At 56.2% G+C, this 20,941-nt stretch overlaps 2 protein-coding genes across 2 annotated transcripts; one reads left to right on the top strand and one right to left on the bottom strand.

Annotated features, from left to right (window-relative positions):
* Positions 1 to 1,595: 1,595 nt before the first annotated feature.
* Positions 1,596 to 6,781, top strand: VPS51 (VPS51 subunit of GARP complex). Its single transcript, XM_071428144.1, has 10 exons — positions 1,596 to 1,849; positions 2,404 to 2,533; positions 2,829 to 2,975; positions 3,130 to 3,346; positions 3,484 to 4,213; positions 4,387 to 4,605; positions 4,895 to 5,110; positions 5,256 to 5,377; positions 5,829 to 5,916; positions 6,246 to 6,781. The coding sequence occupies exons 1-10, from the start codon at positions 1,637 to 1,639 to the stop codon at positions 6,504 to 6,506; spliced, it is 2,343 nt and encodes a 780-aa protein (XP_071284245.1). The 5' UTR covers positions 1,596 to 1,636; the 3' UTR covers positions 6,507 to 6,781.
* A 359-nt stretch (positions 6,782 to 7,140) lies between these two features.
* INCENP (inner centromere protein) lies at positions 7,141 to 20,928 on the bottom strand. Its single transcript, XM_071428143.1, has 18 exons — positions 20,725 to 20,928; positions 20,532 to 20,642; positions 19,323 to 20,038; positions 17,940 to 17,991; positions 17,752 to 17,785; positions 16,297 to 16,375; positions 15,779 to 15,830; positions 15,169 to 15,286; positions 14,951 to 15,085; positions 12,953 to 13,062; positions 12,484 to 12,604; positions 11,709 to 11,831; positions 11,335 to 11,507; positions 10,996 to 11,086; positions 10,387 to 10,500; positions 9,115 to 9,274; positions 8,457 to 8,672; positions 7,141 to 8,259 (listed from the first exon to the last, which is right to left on the bottom strand). Exons 1-17 carry the CDS (start codon positions 20,895 to 20,897, stop codon positions 8,458 to 8,460), a joined length of 2,577 nt encoding a protein of 858 aa, XP_071284244.1. The 5' UTR covers positions 20,898 to 20,928; the 3' UTR covers positions 7,141 to 8,259; position 8,457.
* Positions 20,929 to 20,941: the final 13 nt, after the last annotated feature.

The following is a 20,941-nucleotide window of genomic DNA, read 5'->3' as shown; positions in this document are numbered from 1 at the left end:
CGTGGGCTATTTCTAAGGGCCACTTCCACATCACTTCCTTCAATGAAAACCAGGAACTAACAAATCAGGGACTTGTGGATACTCCATACATAACCCAGCTGAGCTCTGCAAGCTGTAGGATTTAGGATGCTGACTTAGGGGATTTGGGAGTACCAGTGTGTGACTGACATTCCATGTGGCCACTCTCCATTTCCCTGGGCTGAAAGGAAACCTGTGCTGTGCTGGTTTTGGGTAGAATTGGCAATGGGTCTGGGCCTGGATGCTCTCGGATTGTGGCAGGGAAGAGATGCAGGGGAGCAGGACTTTGATTAAATCCTGGCTTGGTTTTCTTTATCATCCTTGTGGGCAAACTGGGCTGGACAGTTTGTGGGAAGGGAGGGCCCCAGTCCATAACGGCATGGATTTGCACTTGTGTGGAACCTTCCAGAACCTTCCCACACATTTGAAAATTTATTTACTAGATCAGGGTAAAGAAATTCAGTGGCAGAAGGTCCAGTTAATTGCGGTTACTGTGCCACCCTGGTTTTAGAGCACTTTGTGGAGATGTAGTGCCAATAAAGCAGAGGCTGAGGTGAGGTGGAATTCCCCTCTCAGTGCTGTCAGGAGTGGGGGGAAGCAAGGAAGGATTTGCTGATTTGTTTATGCATTTAGAAGGTACAAAAGAAATCCCTGCCTTGCTTATTTCCTTCTCTCTTCCTCTAACAGCCAGGGCTCAGCCATTCCTCCTTCTCTGATTTAGACTCTCCAGCAAACCCTCTTCATGGATGGATGGCTGAGTGTTCCTTTGCTTTCTCCCTGTTCCCACTGGGAATTCCTTTGCCCTTGGGCTGACTTGGGTCCATAGCTATGAAGGGAATGTTGTCCCATGTACCAAACTGCTCACAAAACACACCCTGGCTGGATTAGGTGTGCTCTTTTCTATGTTTGGGAAAAAAACATGCAGGAAAGGCAAGGAGCAAGGAGGCAGCAGGAACTTCCTCTGGCTCTTCCTGCTTTCCTGGTGCAACGTGGCAGCTCTGGGCTCTTTCCTTTGGGAAGAATCAATGGCCTGTGATTCCTGGAGCAGGTGACTCCCGACTAAAGGCCCCTGAAGCAGCCTGGCCCTCACCCTGGCAGGGTTTCTTTTGCCTTTTCTGCTGTAAATAAAGCTGATTTTAGACCTTTTAGCCCAGGTGTTTGTTCCTTGTGCAAGGTCGATTACCTGGTTGTACCTGCGGCCTCACAGCCCAACTCCAGCGTCACCCAGAGCCACCCCGGGGCTGGAGCGGGACCGTCGGGTGGGGTGGGGGAATCACGGGGACTCATAGAGACACCGGGGAGGCCTGCGGACAGCTGGACAGCGGTGAAAATGGACGGTGAGAGACACGGGCCCCAGGTTGGGGAGCCAGCGGCCTCTCACCCCTCGAGGGTCTGTGTCTCCACCCATGTCTGAGTCCTCACGGCAGTCCTTGTCCCCATGGCGCGGCAGGACACGGGCCGCTCCGGCTCCGTCCCCGTGGCAGCTGCCCCAGGGCCCGGTGACTGGGCTCCGCCACGTTCGGCCTCGGTGTCCCGTCGCCATGGCAACGGGGTGTCGCATCGGAAGTTGCATAAGGGACAAGCCGGAAGTGGCTGCTGGGGCGGAAGCGGCGGCGCGATGGCGGCGGCGACAGCGGGGAACGGGGCCGGGAGCGGGGCCGCAGGCAGCCCCGAGGCCACCGGCGGCAGCACCGGGGGCGGCGGGTGGCGGCGTCCCCACGGGCCTCTCCAGCGCTACTATGGCCCGTCCACTGCCGAGGCGGCCGAGGCGCCCCCGGACCCCACCGACATCAACGGGCCCCACTTCGACCCGGAGGTGTTCATGACCAAGGTGGGCACGGAGACCCCTCCTGCGGGCACCGCCACCTTGGAGACGGCTTCGAGGGGCCCCGGGAGGTCCCCGCGGGACCACGTCACGAGAGATCTCGATGGGTGGCCCCGACTCTGGCGGGGCAGGACCGCAGCGTCCCCAGAACCTTCGGGGCCCTAGGATCCTGAGGGGATCTCAGAAAGGGCCTGTTCGAGCACTTTATGGATATGCTTCCCTGGGGACACTGATTCCGTGCGGGAATGGTGCTGAGGGGCTTGGCAGCAGCTGCATCAGGACAGTTAGCACTGCGTGGGGGGCAGCCCTGCAGGGCAGGGGAGGCTCCTGGGGAACACTTCCATATCCCGGGAGGAATCCAGAGGGGACAGTCAGGGATCCTGCAGGGCAGGGGAGGCTTCTGGGGAACACTTCCATATCCCGGGAGGAATCCAGGGAGGACAGTCAGGGATCCTGCAGGGCAGGGGAGGGTCTCAGATGTACTATGGAGGACAGTTGATCTCAGCTGGGGGGCTCCGGAGGGGGCAGTGGAGGCAGATGTGTATCCGTTGTCCCCTCAGGTGCGCAGCGAGTGTCCCCTGGGGCAGCTCCTGGCCCGCGAGGCCGCGCTGAGCCGGGAGATCCGTGCCCTGGACAGCGACATGCAGACCCTGCTCTACGAGAACTACAACAAGTTCATCTCTGCCACTGGTGAGCTATTCCCTCTGGAGCCTGCTGATGGCACCAATCAGAAACGGGGATTCGGGGGTGGGTCCACTCTGGAGCCTACTGATGGCAGCACTGGGAAATGGGAGTTTGGGGGTGTTCCCTCTGGCAGCACTGGTAAGCTGTCCTGGGGCGTGTGGTGGTTCGCTCTGGGGACCACTGACAGCCATGGCAGTAACCAGCCTTCTCTGGGGGGTTATGGCTGTGGTGTGCTAATCCTGGGCAGACTGGGGGGTTCCCAGGCAGCCGAGGGACCTGGCACTTGGCTCTTGCTCCCCAGACACCATCCGGAAGATGAAGGTGGATTTCCGGCACATGGAGGCGGAGATGGACGACCTGGCAGCCAACATGGCGGCCATCAGCGCCTCGAGCGCCCGCGTCAGCGCCGCGCTGCAGGACCGGCACCGCCGCGGCGCCCAGCTGGCCGGTACGGAGCGGGGCCATCCGGGGGCACATTTATTGGGGTGAATCGTGTGGGGCAGAGGGGCAAATCTGAGGGGTAGAGATCTGGCAGATGGTCCCACAGCTGTGCCTCATGCTGCTCCCGCTGTGTCCCCCTGGCTGACGCCGTGTTCCTGCAGGGGTGCAGGCACTGCTGCGGAAGCTGCAGGCGCTGGTGGAGGTGCCGGGGCGGCTGCGGCGCTGGGCGGGGACGGAGCCGGCACGGGCCCTGCGCTGCCACGCCCGCGCCAGGGCCGTGCTGCGCCACTACCGGCACCTGCCCTCCTTCCGTGCCATCGAGGACGAGAGCCACGCCATCATGGCCGAGCTGGCCCAGCGCCTCCGCACACGCCTCCGGTGCGTTCACCCAGAGCCTGCTGGGGCCAGCGCTGAGAAATGTGGGTTTGGGGGTGCTCACTCCAGAGCCCGCTGATGACGCCTATTGCTTATTCCCTGTTTTCTGCTGTGCCGCTGTTAACTCTTGGGGCCACCAGGGAGGAGACGCTGGACCCCAAGGAACTCACCGAGTGCGTGGAGATGCTGCTGCAGCTGGAGGAGCCGGCCGAGGAACTGAGCGAGGAGTTCCTGAGCCAGGCGGGCGCACGCCTCGAGGCCGAGCTGGCGGCGCTGGAGGCCGAGCTGCCCGTGGCAGACCCCTCGGGCACGGCCACCACACCGCCACCACCCGCCTCCGACATCCTGGACTTCGTGGACCGCGGCAGCTCGGCCTTCGTGGGCACGCTGTGCCAGCTGGCCGGCTCGTACCGCGCGCTCTTCGGCGGGGACACGGGGCGCCTGGAGCCCTTCGCCGCCGCGCTGGCCACCCGCTACTTTGCGCTGCTGGAGCGGCGGCTGGCGCTGGAGCGCGGCCTGGGCGACACATCCCTGCTGGTGCGGGCGCTCGACCGCTTCCACCGCCGGCTGCGCGCGCTGCTGGAGCTGCTGCCCGCGGGCGCTGACGCCGCCGCCGCGCTGGTGGCCCGGGCCGCCCGCGAGCGCGTCGACCGCTACCTGCGCGCCCTGCAGACCTTCTTCCTGGGCTGCCTGGGTGACGTGCGCCAGGCGCTGGCTGCCCCTCGGCCCCCCGGCAAGGAGGGGCCCGGCCTGCCTGACCTGCTGGCCACGCTGGCCGCCTCCGTGCTGGGCCAGCTCAAGGCTGTGCTGGCCTACGTGCAGCTCTTCACTGCCAGGGATGTTGCCTTCGCCAGCCTGCCCTACTTCAAGGTGAGGTAACACGGGGTGGGGTGCTTTGGGGGGACAGGATGAGGGGCCTAGGGGCATTTTAGGGGTCACTGGAGCAATCTGTGGCACAGGGTAGGTTGGGGGTCATACAGGGCGGTTTGGAGCCCGTACAGGCCAGTTTTGGGGTGTGATCCGCCCCCCCATTTGTGGCACAGGGGGAGTTCTGTGTGACAGCAGTGCGTGAGGGACTGGTGGTGGCCTTCGTGCGCTGGCTGTGCCGCACCGCCCGTGGCTTCGCTGATGGCCCGGCTGAGCGGGGAGCTCCTGCTGCCCCCCCGGCCCTGCTGCTGCTCCTCGCCCGTCTCTGCTTGGACTACGAGAACTCCACCATCAGCTACATCCTCACCCTCACTGATGAGCAGTTCCCGCCCCAGGTGAGCCTCTAAACGGCCCTAAGGGGATCCTGCATGTCCCCAAGAGATTTTCAGGGGGGTTCCGTATGGCCTCAAGAGCCCCTGAAGCCCTAAGGACCTGTAAGAGCAGCAGTGATGCTGCTTCAGGCAGAATGTCCCACCTGTCCCCAATGTCCCTGTGCCCCCAGCATATCAGATGTAGACTCACAGGGAGGGCAGGCATCTCCACGTGTCCCCACACCCCTCCTGTTGCCAGCGGTGGCAGTGCAGCAGAGGAGGCGCGGGGCTGATGCTGCCTCTGTGTCCCCAGGACTCGGGGCCGGCGGTGACGCCGGCGCTGTGTGCGGAGGCGCGGGCGGCGGCGCAGCGGCTGCTGGATCACTACGTGCAGGTGCAGGGCGCGGCCGTGGCACAGATGCTGCGCAAGAGCGTCGAGACACGCGACTGGCTGGGCACCGTGGAGCCGCGCAACGTGCGCGCCGTCATGAAGCGCGTGGTGGAGGACATCACCGCCATCGACGTGCAGGTCGGCCGACACCCCGGCTGAGGGGGTTGCCTGAGGTCCTTGTGTGGCCCACTGGGGATTCTGGAAGGGTGTGGGAGGCTTGCTGGGTGGTTTGGGGGGTCCCAGGAGGGGTTTGTGGGTGCTGAGGGTGTGGTGCCACCCACAGGTGGGGCAGCTCTTCGAGGAGGGGGTGAGGCGGGCGCAGAGCAGCGATTCCAGCCGGCGGGCCTTCTCCGTCTACAGCAGCTCACGGGCACCCGGCCGCTATGCCCCCAGCTACACCCCCAGGTCAGCCCCGCCACCCCTGGGTCACCCTGGGCTCCCTGTGTCACTGCCTGGGCCACCCAGGCACCCCTGGGCTCCCTGTCACTCCTTGAGTATCCACTGCATGTCCCCTGTCACCCTCTTCACGATCCCAGACTGTCCCAGACTGTCTTGACAGCCCTTAGCTGTCCCCATATTGCCAGACTGTCCTAATCACAATCCCTGTTTGTCCCAACAATCCCTGTGTTCTTACAACTGTCCCAGAATCCCCTGGTGATCCCCATCATCCTTGTGTCCTTCAGTTGTCTTGTCCCCCCATGTCCTGGAATCATCCTCACATTCCCCTGTCTTTCTGTCCCCAAAAGCATCCCTGCATCCTCTGACCCTCTCCATGGCCCCTAACAGTCCCTGTGTCCCTGTCCCCACATCCCTGGCTCTGTCAAGTCCCTGACTGTCCCTGTGTCCATGTCCTCAGTGCCCCCATGGACACCCACCTGCTCAGCAACATCCAGAAGCTTTTCTCTGAGCGCATTGACATCTTCAGCCCTGTTGAGTTCAACAAGGTGAGGTCATGGGGACATCACCATGTCCCTAAACATCCCCAGAGGTCCCAAAGTGCCCACCTTCCCACTGGCACATGCCCCTGGTGTCAGGGCTCAGGGAATTGCTGGGAGCTGATGTCCAGGACAAGGGTGTCCCCAGTGTCCCCTGCCCTATGACTCTGGGGAGGAGTGGGATCAGTGTAGTGACCAGGCCAAGGGTGTCCATGTGCCACATGTCCCCATGCTCAGGACTTCCCTGGGGAGTGGCAGCCAGGACAAGGGCCCAACATCCCGTGTGGACACTATTCCTGCACCTGCGTGCCCCATGTCCCTGCTGTCCCCTGCCACAGGTGTCGGTGCTGACGGGGATCATCAAGATCAGCCTGAAGACGCTGCTGGAGTGCGTGCGGCTGCGCACGCTGGGGCGCTTTGGGCTGCAGCAGGTGCAGGTGGACGGGCACTACCTGCAGCTCTACCTGTGGCGCTTCGCCTCCGACGAGCGCGTGGTGCAGGGGCTGCTGGACGAGGTGGCCGCCAGCGCCGCCCACCGCTGCCTCGACCCCGTCCCCATGGAGCACAGCGTGGTCGAGCTCATCTGCGAGCGTGGGTAGGATCAGGGACAGGGACGTGCCACACCCGGGGCCTGTTACACTTCTGGGGACAGACCTGGGCCCTCTGAGTCCCTGCACATACATGAGGGCACTCTGTGTGTCCTTCCAAACATGAGTGTCCTCACAAGGATGTCCTTGTCACACCATGTTGTTCAAACCCCCCTTCCCCACTGTTTCCCCAGCCCAGTGACACAGTGTCATCCCCTCACCCTGGTGACATCCCCTTGTGCCTGGAGACAGCCCCTTTGTCACTAATAAATTATGTGTGAGTTGAATTGGGTGTTGTGTCCCTGTCTGTGCCTGGGGGGTGGGAGCTGGCCCTGCACACAGTGGGGTCGCACCTGCAGCTGGGCTGACAGCACAGGGACAAGGGCTGGGCACTGGGCAATGTCCCCAGTGGACCCACAGCCACGAGGGTCCCAAACTTTAAAAATCAGACTCCAAAATTCAAAATTGATTTTTAAATCAAAAGCCTCCATGGATGCTACAAAGTGCTGGGGAACCCACAGGGACTAAGATCTTCCATAGGAGATCAGAAGTTCTCCCCAGACAGGACATTCTTGCCTCAAGGAATCAGCACAAAAGAGATTCCAAACCCTCAATTTCTGTAACAAAAAGCCGAGAGGAGCCCAGAGATGATTAAACTCACTTTATCCAACAGAGTTTGGCCAACTCAGAAGCTTTTGTACAAGAAATCGCGGTCGCACGGATACAGACCTGGATGCACAGGACAGCCAATGGAAACACAGGCACTCCATGGGTACAGACAGCAATAGCCAGACCTGGATCTACAGAGCAACCCTAGCAGCACAGACACTCCACAGATACAGATCTGCACATACAGAGCAGCCCCACCATACAGACACCAATGTATTGAAATACAAAACTTTTTTTTTTATTTAATTTAAAACCAAAATTTAATATTTCTTTTCTTTTGAAGAACATCTGCTGGCAAACAGTGCGTTGGCTACAGACACACAGACAGGATCATGTCCCCTCACACAAAGCACAGTATCTACAGGGGGATTGCAGGGCTGGGCTGGGTGCAGAAGGAATGACTAAACCACCACAGACTCCTGGAATGGGAAGGCTGAGCTGGAATTTTTGGTTCAATGAAATTGGGTTGGCCAGAGTCTGGGTAGCAGTGGCTCACTGAACAGGAAGTGCTAAACAGGCCGAGACAACGAGCTGATGCTGAGCCACAGCCAAGGGTGAATAAGAGGGATTAAGGTTAAAAACATCCTCTCAAATCCCATCTGGCCTCACAGATTGAATTTCACTGAGAAACAAAAAAAATCTGCCAAAACCCTTGCAGAGTTTCTCCTATCAAGGCCTAGAGCTGGCTCACACACTTGCGGGTCCTCGGGGACATGGTCACACCTTGGTCACCTCTCTCCACAGCTGGCAGAACGTCACTGAGACCCTCACGGTGTTCCTGCCACAGCTGTGCCAACGTCAGCCGTGCCCAGCTGATGGACACCACCACACAGGTGGGGACAGAGCGACAAATCCCTTTGGGATTGCAAGAGATGAAGAGCACACCTGGGAACACCTTCCTGAGAAGAGCAGTGGAGCAGGCCAGACTGTGCCCTGGTGCAGTGGTCCCTGGCTGTCACTGACCTCGAGGGCAGCACAGACGTACAACTGAGGAATGGCAGGGCCTGCCAGGCCTGTGTGACAGAGAGGGGGGGATCCCACAGCTTCAGGTGACACCTCTCACCCGCTGAAGGTCTGAGTCCATGCCAGCTCCAAGCTAAGGGTACGAGAGAGACACTTCCTGGGGCAGCACCTCGTGGCTTGCCCTGACAGAAACTGGCCCCGCCAACCAAGGCGCAGGAACCCAGGAAAAGCTGCCATTTATTCAATGCTAGAACCTAAATATTAAAGTGAAGAGTGACTCCTTCCTCACCTGGAGACAGGAAGGCACACCTGCTGCACACCTGCGCTCACCTCAGGGCTTCTTGAGGCCACAGGGCAACCCCAGGGCTGGCTTGGCCGCCACGGAGGGCGGGGAGTGCCACACGGCCGAGCTGGTGCGCTTGAAGTAGCGGGGCTTGTTCTTGTAGAAGATGTCCTCCAGCTTGGGGCTGGGGATGGCCCCGAACAGCGCGTCCACGTCAGGGGGGTTGTAGTACTGCCGGATCACAGCCTGGCTGAGCAGATTCCCTGCAGGAACAGAGGAAGGCTGTGTTAATTTTGTTCATTGGGATCGCTGTGTAGGCTGTTGTATGCGGTGTGTCCCCGCTCTGCTCATCTCTTGCCACCCCAAGGCAGCTTAGCTGTATATTTGTCCCCCATCATGTTGTGACAAGATCCCCAAGTAGTAGAGGAGCCCCTGATTCCACATTCCACATAGAATCATGGAATGGTTTGGGTTGGAAGGGATTTTAAAACTCATCTAAGTTCGAACACCCGGCCATGGGCAGGGACACCTTCCGCTAGACCAGGTTGCTCCAAGACCCTGTCCAGTCTTGGACACAGCAGGACTCATTTCATGCTGGAGTACTCCTCCAGGCAGGAGGAGCTGGGCAAAACCCCACAGCAGCTCCCACAGTCTGCTGGGGGTCCTGGACACACAAGACCCCCCACATCCCTCCCACACACATACCAGTGGCCCAGGCAGGGACAGGCTTGCGTGGCTGGCTCTCGTCATCTGTCGAGTCATCGCTGTTCAGGTCCATCCCATAGTCATTGGAGCTTGTCAAAGGCACCTTGAGTTCCTTCCTGCTCTGAGGAGTCATCTCGTATGAGTTGCAGGCAGGGGAGTTCTAGAAAGGAATTCCACAGGTGTTGGGTGCAGCAGCATCATCAGGCTCCAAGCTACAGCAGGACCAGCTTGTTCCCCCCACCTCCTGCTCTGTCACCTCAGAGCAAACCCTGAGTCTGGCAGTTCTCAAGTTTGGACCCGAGAGCTTGACCCAAGTTCCAGAGTTGTGACCCAATGATGGCTGTGCATGGCCTTCTCCTGTTTAATTAGGCTGATTAATTTGCCATCTGTGGCATGAGCACACAGCAGTAGATGAATCTAATGGGTCTAAGAGAACAGAACTCCACTCCAGCCAAGCCAAGGTTAGGTGGAGGTTTTATGTCGCTGGAGCAGTCACATGCCCTAAACACTCTGCAACTCAACTTCTGAGCTTGATTAATGATGCAAAACTGCTGATTGCTGTACAGAGAGCCTGCCCATCAGCTCAGCCAAACTGAGCTCACACTAATGGAAGCTGCACAGGCAGAAAGTGTAAGGGCAGGAGAAAACCTTCAACTGCAAATTTCAGGTTTTTTCAACTGGAAATTTTCAGCAGAAATTCTATTTTCATTCAGTAAATGAGTCTTTGGAGAGGTGGACATGGTTGTCCTTCCCCACCAGAGACCTCCTTCATGGCTTTGTGTCCAGTGACATAAACTCCCACCCACTGGTCCTGCACTTTAGGATTAAGACTCTGAGCACTGCAAGGAGACAAGAGCCTCCTGCTTGTTGTCAATGTTCAGGACATGAACGCACACCCGCAGGATTCTCCGGAGCCAAACCACCACCATTCCACATGGCTCTGCTGCCACCTTGTGGCTCTTCCCAAATTTGACCTGAAATAAAACTTTCAGCGCTTTCTGCCCCTGAGGTCCTTCCGGTATTTAAGAGGCATTTAAGACAGCTCCAACACTTGCTGTCTTACCCACAGCCAGGAATCCTGTCCAATCCCTCCTGCTTCCCTTCCCTCTGTCATTGAAATATGCACAGTCAACCCTAGATAACTAGAATTTAAAGAATTCCTGTGTTATTGAAAAGGCAGATAAAAGCAGAGGGTGGAACTGCCCGAGGCAAGAGTGGGTCAGTGTTGGGACTGGACTCTGCTGTCACCCCTAAGGACTCATCCCCAGTTACCTCCTTGTTCTCCTGGAGTGGTGCCCGGGCATTGTCTTTGGCCTTTTGCTCCTCTGACAGTTTCTTCTGCTCTTCCTCCTGCCTCTTCTTCTCAGCCAGCATCTTCTGCTCCCTCTGCCAGGTGACACCCACAGGATTACCCTTAGGGACTACACTGCCAACCCAGCCACCATCTTTGTAGCAGGAAAAATATTCAAGCACCTCATTACAGCTGCTCCTCGTGCTGCTGAGGAGCACTCGGGACATGGTGCAGCTTCCTCAGAAGGGCACAAACACGCTGACCCCCATGCCAGAGCATCAGCTGCCTTTCCCTGACAAAGCCAGGGCCTCCCACCTTGCAAAACTTGCTGCTGACTTTTTCTTGGGGCTATAAAAGCCAGAAACCAGCTGACCACCTGCAGAAGTCTGTGCTACTGATCTTGGCCTCCTTCTAGACTAGTATTTTTAGAGGCCAAGTCTCCCCATGGTACTGTAACCGTGCCACACAGGTCTGACTTCCTGCTCAGTCTTCAGGGCTCCCCACAGCATTCCAGCGGAGCTGCTCCAACAGCAACAGCTGCTGAGGCCAGACTGTGTGGCTCTATCCCTTCCCAGAAATCAATCACTCACCTCCTTCTTCTCCATCTCCATCCGGAGCCGCTCCTTAGCAGCCGCTTCTTCCTTCTGCAGGCGGGCAGCCCTCTCCTGCTGCTCCCGGAGCCTGGGAACCACAGCACAGGCCCTCACTCCCAGAGCCACACCAGGGCCCTCCCGCGCTCACAGCTCTTCAGGCACTCCCCACCACACCCCTGACATCCCAGAGCTCCTCCTTGGCAGCTCAGCACCAGCAGCAGCCGAGAGCTGTGCTGCCAGGTCACTGCAGCTCCAGCCTTCCACTCCTGCCCTCTGCTGTGGCTGCATTTCAACCCCATCCCAGAATTTGGTACATAAATGGGGATTTTGCCTTACTTTTCTGCCTGGATCCGCTCCTGCTCCCTCTTCCTCTCCAGTTCTCTCTCTGCAGCCAGCTGTCTCTCCCTCTCCTGTTCCGCCTGCCTCTGCTCAGCAATCCTCCGGGCACGCTCCTGCTCCTCTTCCCTCTTCCTCTGCAACAGCTCCCTGCGCCGCCGTTCTTCCTCCTCCTGGAAGCACAGGCAGGAGTCACTCACCTGACAGGAGCAGGCTCCAGGGGAAGCACCAGGAACCTCTCACTTGACCCAAATTCCCATCGCTACATGGCAGGGAAACATCCTGGGGGTAAATTCCCAGGGCCCAAGGCAGGTGGAAGCCCTGTCCAGCTCTGCCTGTGGGACAGAAACAGACGCACACACACACACACAAACCTGCTGCAGAGCTCTTTGTCTCCTGGCCTCCTCCTCTTGTCTGCGCCGGGCCTCAGCTTCCTCCATTTTCCTGGCAGCCACTCTCTTCTTGATCTTCTCCTCTGCCAGCCTTTCTTCCCTCACCTGGAGCACACACAGACCCAGTCTCAGGTAGGACGGCACAGCAGGACCCCTCACAGGGGAAACCCTCCCTCCTTTTCCCTCAGCAACCAAGGGGGCCTGTGCTCTGTTTTAAAAAGGTCATATTTAGGGCAATGACCTTGTTTTGCATCTTCCCAGGAAGAGCTGACCATTGGAATATAACCTCAGAGCCATGCAACCAGACAGGCAGCTGGGGATAATTAAAGCAGACAAATGACTACTAGGCCCCTGCACAAATTGCCTGGAAGTCTGGGATCTGAGGAAGGCTCTGGAGGAAGGATGTTTGCTTTACCCTGTCCAGCTAGCTATTAGTCAGATGGGAAAAGCAGCAAATAGCAAATTAGGCCACCTTTATCTACTGCAAGTCCTTCTCCCATCTACCAGAGCATTAATAAAGCCCATTTAGATTCCTGATTATGGAAAAACAGGAGTTCAGCTGTCATTTGCTGTAGCCAGAGAAAGGCTGTCCCTAGGATCATCAGGGCTCTGGAAAGTTCTTTATTCAACTACTCTTTGGTTCAGCCTTTGGAATCCAAGCAGCCTCCGTGCCCCTCTTTCCAGAGAGCACATTTCTGTGGTGCCAACTGCCCCAGTGGCTACTGACTGTCCCAAATAAGCTCTGCAAGGGCTGTACCTTCTCGGTCTTCTCATCAAACAGCGCAATCTTCTGCTCGATCCTCTTCTTCCTCTCCTTCTCCATCTCCTCCGCCCGCTCCCGGGCTTGCAGCACCTTGCGCAGGCGTTCCTCGCGCTTCCTGAGGACACAGCCCGGCTCACCAGCGTGTTCCAGCCAGGTGAGCTCTCCCCAGCTCAGCACAAGGCCAAAGAGACACAGCAGGAAATTCAACGGCCCAAATTCCACATTCATTTAAGCACCAGCCATGTTTAAGCTCTGTCAGAAAGTGGGGACACAAAACAAAAAAGCTGCACCGGTGGGCAGCAAGGACAGTCAATGCTTTATATCAGCATTCCAGGGATACCCCAAAGACAAACACTGCCTGTGTCCCCAGGAGTTTCTGCTGCTTAAACAGCTCCTGCAAGATAAAACACCTGAACACAGGAACCTACAGGTGGCCAAGAGCAGTGTGACCACATCTACTCACAGCTTCGCCTCTCCGAGTCGCCGTTTCCTCTCCTCCTCCACCTTTTGCCTTCTCAGCTGCTCAGCTTCTTGCTTCTTCCGCAGAGTCTCCAGCTTCTGCCTCTCTTTCTCCTGAGGAGAATTGAATGTCATTGTACCCACTGGCCAGAGCTCTATCCCACCTCAGCTGCTTTGGGCAAGGGCCCAGAGATGACAGTAAGGAGCTGCAGGCAGGAATATGGGATGGTGACAGCTCTGGAGCAGAGCTCAGGCAGCCTGTGACCTGGTCATGAATGGACATATGCAAGGAAAACACTGGTGTGAATCTCAGGGAGCAAGAGGAGAAGCTGGAGTGTTGAAACAGGAGCACACACAGCTCTGGAAGCCCAGGCAGCATCCTCAGGGACTGCAGGCAGCCAGCCCCGTGCTTTCTTTTGGTGCAAAGGAGCCACCAAGCAGCGCTAATGGCTGGCACGGCTCCCGCTCCCTGCGGCGAGCGCAGGGACAGATGGTGCTCCAGGAAACACCTTGAGCTCCCGCTGGCGCCTGCACCTCCCACCAGGCTCGCTCTGGGGGTGAACCACCAGCACTCCCAGAGCTCCCAGCCTGCTCTGGCATGCAGCCAGAACCAGGGGCTTTCTCCTCATTCTCCTGACCCAGCCCAGGCACGCTGTCAGCCAGGGGAGTGAGATCCAGCCACCACTACAACCACAGCAAATGGACTGACATCAACCCACTCCATGCCAAAGCAGGCCTGGTCTCAGCACAAACCCACAGATCTGCACGGGCATTATCCATGGGAATCCTTACACTGGGCTCCATGCTGTAAATGCTTGGTGCTGTCAGCATCCAAACTGGTTAATATAAAACTAACAATTATATCTTATTGCTCTGCTGCTATTTAGTTATGTTTAGCTCCCACATGGAAAATCTCCCGAGGGGGAGCTGCCTGCACTGGAATGAAACCTAAATCATTCCACAAACTGACAGCAGCAGAGGAAGCACTCTCTAGCCACAAGACTCTTTTCTCATCCTATTAACTCCTTTGTAGTACTGACACTAACATCAACAGGGGCCCAGTGAGATTGAAGCTGGAGTCTTTCACTGCTTCCCAGTGGCCTTCCCTGACCTGCTGGAGCACAGCCAGCCTCTGAGCAGAGCTCTAGGAAGCTCTGCCATTAGGCTGCTAGATGCAGGAATACCAATTCCTGTATCCTGCCCCCCTCTTTCTTCCTCTCAGCTCTCCTGCAAGGGGAAACCAGCCCCAGAGCTGCCTACTTTGCAGGTGAGTTGTTGGGTATCAGGAGTATGAGCAATCCCTGCTTGGCACACGACTTCCAGAGCGGCTCTGAGTGAATCCAGGAAGCTACACCCTTGTCTAGAACCAGCTCTCAAATCCCTCCCTCCTAAACTGCTCCTGCCTTGGAAAACCAGGGCCTTGGAAAGCTCCCTGGGGTAGTGCAGGAGCACCTGCCTGCAGCCAGCCAAGGTGTGCTGCCGGTCCCAACAGGATCCATCAGTGATACTGATGCCCGCTCGATCTGGACACCAGCAGTCGTCTGAGTGGCCCCACAACCAGGACAGCCTCATGTTTTCTCCTGCCTCAAGGGTTTGGAAAACCTCCAAGGTTTGAATTTAAGAGGTATTTGCTCAATCTCACTCATGAGAGAAGTCCTAGAAAGGAGACCTGGGATCAGGCCAGACCTTAGAAAATGAGACCTGGCTTCAGTTATCAATTACAACTCAACATTCACAATCCACTCAATTTCTGTTTCACAGTTTTCATCTCTGACTGTTACTTGCCAATAGCTCAGGGGAATGATGCAGAAATAAAGCTTGGAGTTCAAACTGGAATTCTTCAGTAAGCTGACTAGCCACAATTTTATTTATTTACATGTAAACAAAGCCCTTCAAATCACTCAGTTTCAAATGGGTTGCAAAGCTCCTCTCATAGCTGTGCTTTAAGTTAGGCATTTAATGAAACCACTGTGTACTGCCTTAGAGCAGAGCCTCCTCTTACCTTGGGATCAGCCTGGAGAGGGGTGTTGTACCTGATGAAGGATTTTATGACTCCGTTCCTCCCCACAGAGCTCGGTGTCATGAGGAGCTGGTTCTTCTGCACAGTGTGCAGGAATGTTTTGAATGGGCGCACCACCTGTGGGAGGAACAGCAAAGTGTGAGTGGGGCTGGGTAAAAAAAGGGTCTTGGTGAGGCATTCCAGGGTTACAAGGCTCTCACCTTGCTGGCTGGGAGGACTGGGGATGGGGTCTTCTTCCTGAAAGGAGACAGCCCTCCCTCCTCTGCCTGCTGGTGGTCGTAGCGCTCATCCACGGCTCTCTTGTAGCTCGGCTTCCTCCTGTGAGACAGCACAGGCTGTGAGACACACCAGGCAAATCCTCCTCATGCCTCCAAGTCAGGGCTGGAAAGGGCCATGAACTACCCTGGGCTTGAGAGAGATTCCAGTGTGGGCAGGCCCTGGCACAGGTTGCCCAGGGAAGCTGTGGCTGCCCCATGCCTGGCAGTGTCCAAGGCCAGATTGGTTGGGGCTTGGAGCAACCTGGGATAGTTGAAGGTGTCCCTGCCTAGGGCAGAGGGTGGCACTGGACGGGCTCTAATGTCCCTTCAAATCCAAATCAGTCTGTAATTCTAAGATTGTGCATGCACAGTTAGCCAATAAATAAAATCCTAATGCAATAGAAAATAAAAATTAAATCATACAATAATGGAGGCAGGAAAAACTTATTTGCAGAAGTTTCACAAATACTAAAGGCCAGTGAACAACATCCCAGCACTGAACCTGTTTGGAACAGGCCACAGCCTGCCTGAGACACTTCCAACTAGGACATACCTGGCACTCTGGGGTGGCTCCAGGGTCCCCCCATTCTTATTTAAGTTGTTTTCTGAAAGAGAACAGTTACACAGTGAGTTCTAGCAGGAAAAATCCCCCCAGCACAGGTTTGACAGCAGAGAAGGGGTGTAGCAGCTCTCTGAACAGCAAAAGCACCTGCAGGAGTGGGCACAGCAGGACCTGGCTCACATGGCACCATTCCCACCTGGAAACTCCAGACAAAGCAGAGCTGCCTAAAGCTGTCTGAGTTCTGCACAGCTTCAGCAACAGAGCTCAACTGGGCCTCCCACAACCCTCCAGCCTCATTACAACCATCTCCATGTGCTTGCCAGGATAGAAATAACTCCAGCACAGAGTTTTCTCACTGCTAATTGTCTGAAACAAATCCCTGCTCATCAAACATTAATTAATCTTTCAAAGTGAGCTCTCAAATTAACCAGTCAATCTTTCCAGCTTCCCAGCCAGCCTCCCAAAATGATAACTTCCCAAAGTGCTGTCCCCAAACCCTCTGGAATTACCATTGCTGTTCTGCTCCTGGGGCTGCCCGTGTTTGCTGACTGTGTGGGAGCGAAGGGACATCCGAGGGTTTTGGGATTCCTGTGGGAAAAGCAAAGGGGTTTCAGGACAATCACACATGGAAACTGTTCCTGGTTCAGATTGTGGGGTGGCTTTGACACGGGTACGGACAGCGACACTACCAGGGAATGCCAAACCAGCTCTTGGCAAAGCCCTGGATGCTGCATCACCAGGAGAGGCAGGGACATTAACACGAGCATCTGCGCTGCTTAAACTCAACCAGCTCATCAACTATTAAGGCCAGGAGCCTTCCAAGCTGTAAATCTGTGCTGCTGGAGCTCTGGCCAGAGCCAGCATGCCCATATCCCTGAGCAGTGACGAGTGGGGAGCCTGGAGACAGCAGGCAAATGGCTCATTTCCATGATTTATCTGTTTGTTATGGGATACCCATCGCTGCTCTGCCTTTGCACTTAGGCTCTGCTGGGATAATGGGCTGTGGTTCTGGAATTGCTCTCTCCTAGCAGCACCAGCATTACCTCCTGGTCAGCACTTCATAGTGCTGCACTGGGAAGAGAAGAAAAGGGATTGATGGAGAATCCATCCTCCCCAATTGCTTCTGCAGGGCCTAGAAAAACTGACTTTTTTTGAGTTTCTGCACACTCATAACAGTTCTCCTTGTTTTCAGGTCACTGCTCTGCTCCATTAATTCAGGCTCTGCTCACTGAAATTTATTCTGGACTAAACACTGACATAACGCCAGGGTTACTTCCTCGGTGAGGGTTGTGGAGGGAAAGGTGTTGACCTTAATAATATTCACAAATTTCCATGTGTGTCCAAACTAAAAAGTGTTGAACTACTTGCAGGACTGACCAAAAGGTGAAAAGAAGCTTTAAAATAGAGCGTGCAAACCATGACACCAGCTGAACCAAACTTCCCCGAACTATAAGTTTTTTATCTGTAAAGACTGGGGACTGAATCTTCACACAATGATCTCTAGCAAGAGGTTAAGAAGGAAGAGCCAAGCAGGACTCAACCCTGAGATCAGGCACAGGAGGATGTGCAACAATTTCAAGAGATTTAGGAAAATGACAGAGTAAAGTCTAGGCAAGCATGCAAGCTTGTAACACCCTTCTGACAGAGCACCTACACCCAAAGCCATGGGTCACCTGTGCTCATTTCCCAAAGAAAACTTTGCTGGTTTTGGTTTTGCTGGTTCTAAAATGTTGTGGTTAAGACTTTCCCTAGTCTGAGTACCAGAACCACGGAGGCTCAGATGGGCTTGTGCACCTCTAAGCCAGATGCTCTGTGCCTTCCTCACTCACTGCCATGGGGACAGGTTACAAAGTCTGACAACCTACAGCCAGAGCTCCCAGATTTCCCAGTAAGCTGTAATTCCACACATTTTTCTCCCAAATCCACACAGGCACAAATGCTTTTAATCCCTGTCCAAGTCTTACCAGCTTGGAGGGGGTGGAGGGTCCAGGAGGAGGCCTAGGAAAAAAAAGAAAGACAACAGGGGCTGTGCTTAGCAAAACTGAGGAAACTGGGAAGCCACTTGGATTTTACACCACGAATAGCAGTGAAAAAGTCCTGCAAGCAGGGTAGTGAGGATAAATAACAAATAAATAACTGAAAGCATTCTCACCCAGTTCTGACAACGGTTTCCTCACCCTCTGGCATGCTTATGGAGCTGGAGGCTGTGGGAGAGGAAAAAACACACCTGAGCTGTAAGGCTGGGCTGCAGCCAAGGATCTGGAGGGAGAAGGAGCTCCAGACACTGCAGAAGGGTTTGTCCTGCCCTGGGGCAGGGTGGGGCACAGGAGCACACCCAGGTGGCACTGCAGGAACATGGCCAGCAGTTTCAATGCAGGAAAGCAGTTTTCAATTATGGATGAGTTCAGGGTGATATTCCATGAGTTAGCATTAATAGGCCTTGGGCTTATCTGCAGGACCTGACTGGATATCAACAGCAGTTAAAGCCAGTCTCATTTACAGTGGGAATGCTGCTTCCCACGCCAGCATTCTAGCTGGCTCTGCTGCACGGAGCTCAGGAGCTCTGTCACAGCCAGAACCTGCCACTAATAACCACAGAATCAAACAATCAGAGACTGGTTGGGGTGGGAAGGAACCTTAAAGCTCATCCAGTCCCACCCCCTGCCTTGAACAGGGACACCTTGCACTAGGGCCAGGTTGCTCCAAGCCCTGTCCAACCTGGCCTTTGACACTTCCAGGGGTGGGGCAGCCACAGCTTCTCCATCGACATATGCCAGTACCTCTCCTCCCTCAAACAGAGAATTTCTTTCCATATATCCCATCTAAATTTCCCCTTTTTCAGTTTGAACCCATTTCCCCTTGTCCTATCACTCCAGTTCCTGATGAAGAGTCTCTCTCCAGCTTCTTTGTTTAATAATTCCAGCAGTTTAGATGAGACTAAATCTGCCTCTGCCACCAACTGTAAAATAGTGGGAGACTTTTAATCTACAAAGTCCAGCCTCAAAATTCCCTTCTCAAGCAAACTCTAGAACCAGCAGCCAGATCCAGCTAAGGAGAAGGGAACTGGTGGGAATTGCACCTTGCAGGAAACAGGAAGGGCTTTAGGAGAATCCATCACCCCTTTTGGCTCCCCAAATCCTTCTCAGCTTTACCAGCTGTCCCCACAGAAATGGGGAGACCAGCAGACCAGAGGAGCTGTGGCTCCTGGAAGCATCCAAGGCCAGGTTAGATAGGGCTTGGAATGACCTGGGTCATTCCAATCCAAACCATCCTGGGACTCCAAGATTAACAACTTGTCACAGCAAATCACAGCAATGATTAAAGCTACACTGAAATGGAGACACTGAGGCTGATCTCCCAGGTGATTTACAAGGCTGAAGTCAGTTACCTGGGTCTCTATGCTCATAGTGGGGTTCCAGAAAGCCAGGCAGGATTTCCATGAGGAACTGCAGCCTGTCTAGCCCAGGAAGCTCAGCTGCCACCCCCACACTGAAGACCCAGGAAGCAGAATGCCCCCTATGACACCCAAGCTCACCATCCACAGAGCTGGAGGACACGGATCTCTTCTGAGTCGCCCTCTTCTTGCCCGCTGCCCTGGCGGTGGATGCCCGGATCATGCTCTCCCTCTTGCTGGCCAGGGAGTATTTCTCTGCCAGGGAGGTTCTGCGGCTCAGGGAGGATTTCCCCATCAGGCTCCGGCGCACGGAGCGGCGGCTGAGTCTGGAGCCGGTCGGAGTCCCCGGGCTGCTCCTCAAGGGCTGGGAGGACTCCTGAGCCCGGCTGTGTTCCTGTGGGGAGCCATCCCCCTCCTTCAGTCCAGCCCCTGGGCTCAGGATGACGGTGACATTGGCTGCCCTGGCTGGCTGTGGCTCGGGAGTACAGGGCACTACCAGCTCAGGGGCTGTGGGCACCAGTGGTGATTTGGGAGCACCATGTTCCTCGGGAGAGCCGTTCCCTGAGCTTGTGGGGAGCAGCTCTGCCGGCTTTGCCCCGCTCCTCTGGAGAGGCACTGCAGTACCAACATGGTCAGCTTCCACCCAGCGATCCTTCCCTGCTGCCTGCAGGGCAGTAGGGGTCTCAGGAACCACCTTGGAGCTTATGGCAGAGGCTGCAGCCCGGGACCGTGTCACACGCTGTGGTGGAGAGTCTTCCTTGGCCTCAGCCCTGCTGAGTTCCAGGTTTTCTTTGTTCTTGAGTCGCTGAGAAGATCGCACAGAAGGTCTGCTGCTGCCATTCCTCCTCCTGGAGAGGCTGATCACAGGAACAGTGGGTGAGATGGGAACAGGAGTCGGGAACAGCCCCGAGTCGTTCCATGCACACATACACATGGAGCCAAACACCTGGGATGGGCCCAGGAGACACAGAGCAGCACAAAGCAGCTAACGCAGACAGCAATCAAGGGATGCAATGGCTTTAAGCAGAAAGATAATAGACAGAGACACGGGGACATAGAACCAGGCAACAATAAAAGCACTTGTCGTGAGAATCGAAATCCAATGTTTTCGGCCGACAGTGCCCCAAACACAGGGTCTGACCAGAGCGGGACAAAGGAAGGGAAGCTCCCCCTGGACAAAGCAGAGCATCACCAGGATGTGCTCCGTGGAGGGCATTGTTTCCCTGAACCCTTGGCAGCAGGTCTGTTCAGTCTCACACGGGCTCCCTCCCTTCCCCAGGCCCCGAGGACACCCTCTACGCTCCCCCTTTCCACAGGGGCTCCCCCATCCCCGCTCCCGCAGCCCCTCACCGCTTCCTGCTGGGCTCCTGCTCTTCCTGCAAGGCCGACAACCGCTTCCTCCGCTGCCGTTTCTTCTGCGACGGCGTCTTGGGCATCAACTCGAGCTCCTCGCTGTAGTTGCTAGAGAGGAAGGGGAGATCAAGGCGGGATCAGCGCGAAGGGTGGCCGGTAGGGGCCAGGGCCTAGCGGGGTATGCAGGTACCTAACAAACATCTTGACCGCCTCCTCGTAGATCTCATCCAGCCACACCATATCGGTCTCGTCCACCTGCCGCAGGAACTGGGCCAGACGCCGGTCGCCCTCTGAGGGCAGCTCCATCGTCCGCGCCGCGAGCTCCGCATACCCCATCGCCGCCGCGGCCCCCTTCGCCGCCATCGCTACAGCGCCAACGGCCGCGCGCGCGCGGCACGCCGTTCAAA

Source organism: Agelaius tricolor, unplaced genomic scaffold, assembly GCF_023055355.1.
Source record: "Agelaius tricolor isolate 1412-34295 unplaced genomic scaffold, bAgeTri1.0.p SCAF_5, whole genome shotgun sequence".
Taxonomy (NCBI): domain Eukaryota; kingdom Metazoa; phylum Chordata; class Aves; order Passeriformes; family Icteridae; genus Agelaius; species Agelaius tricolor.
The sequence above is the reverse complement of the archived record's forward strand: the minus strand, read 5'-3'. Positions and strand labels throughout refer to the sequence as shown.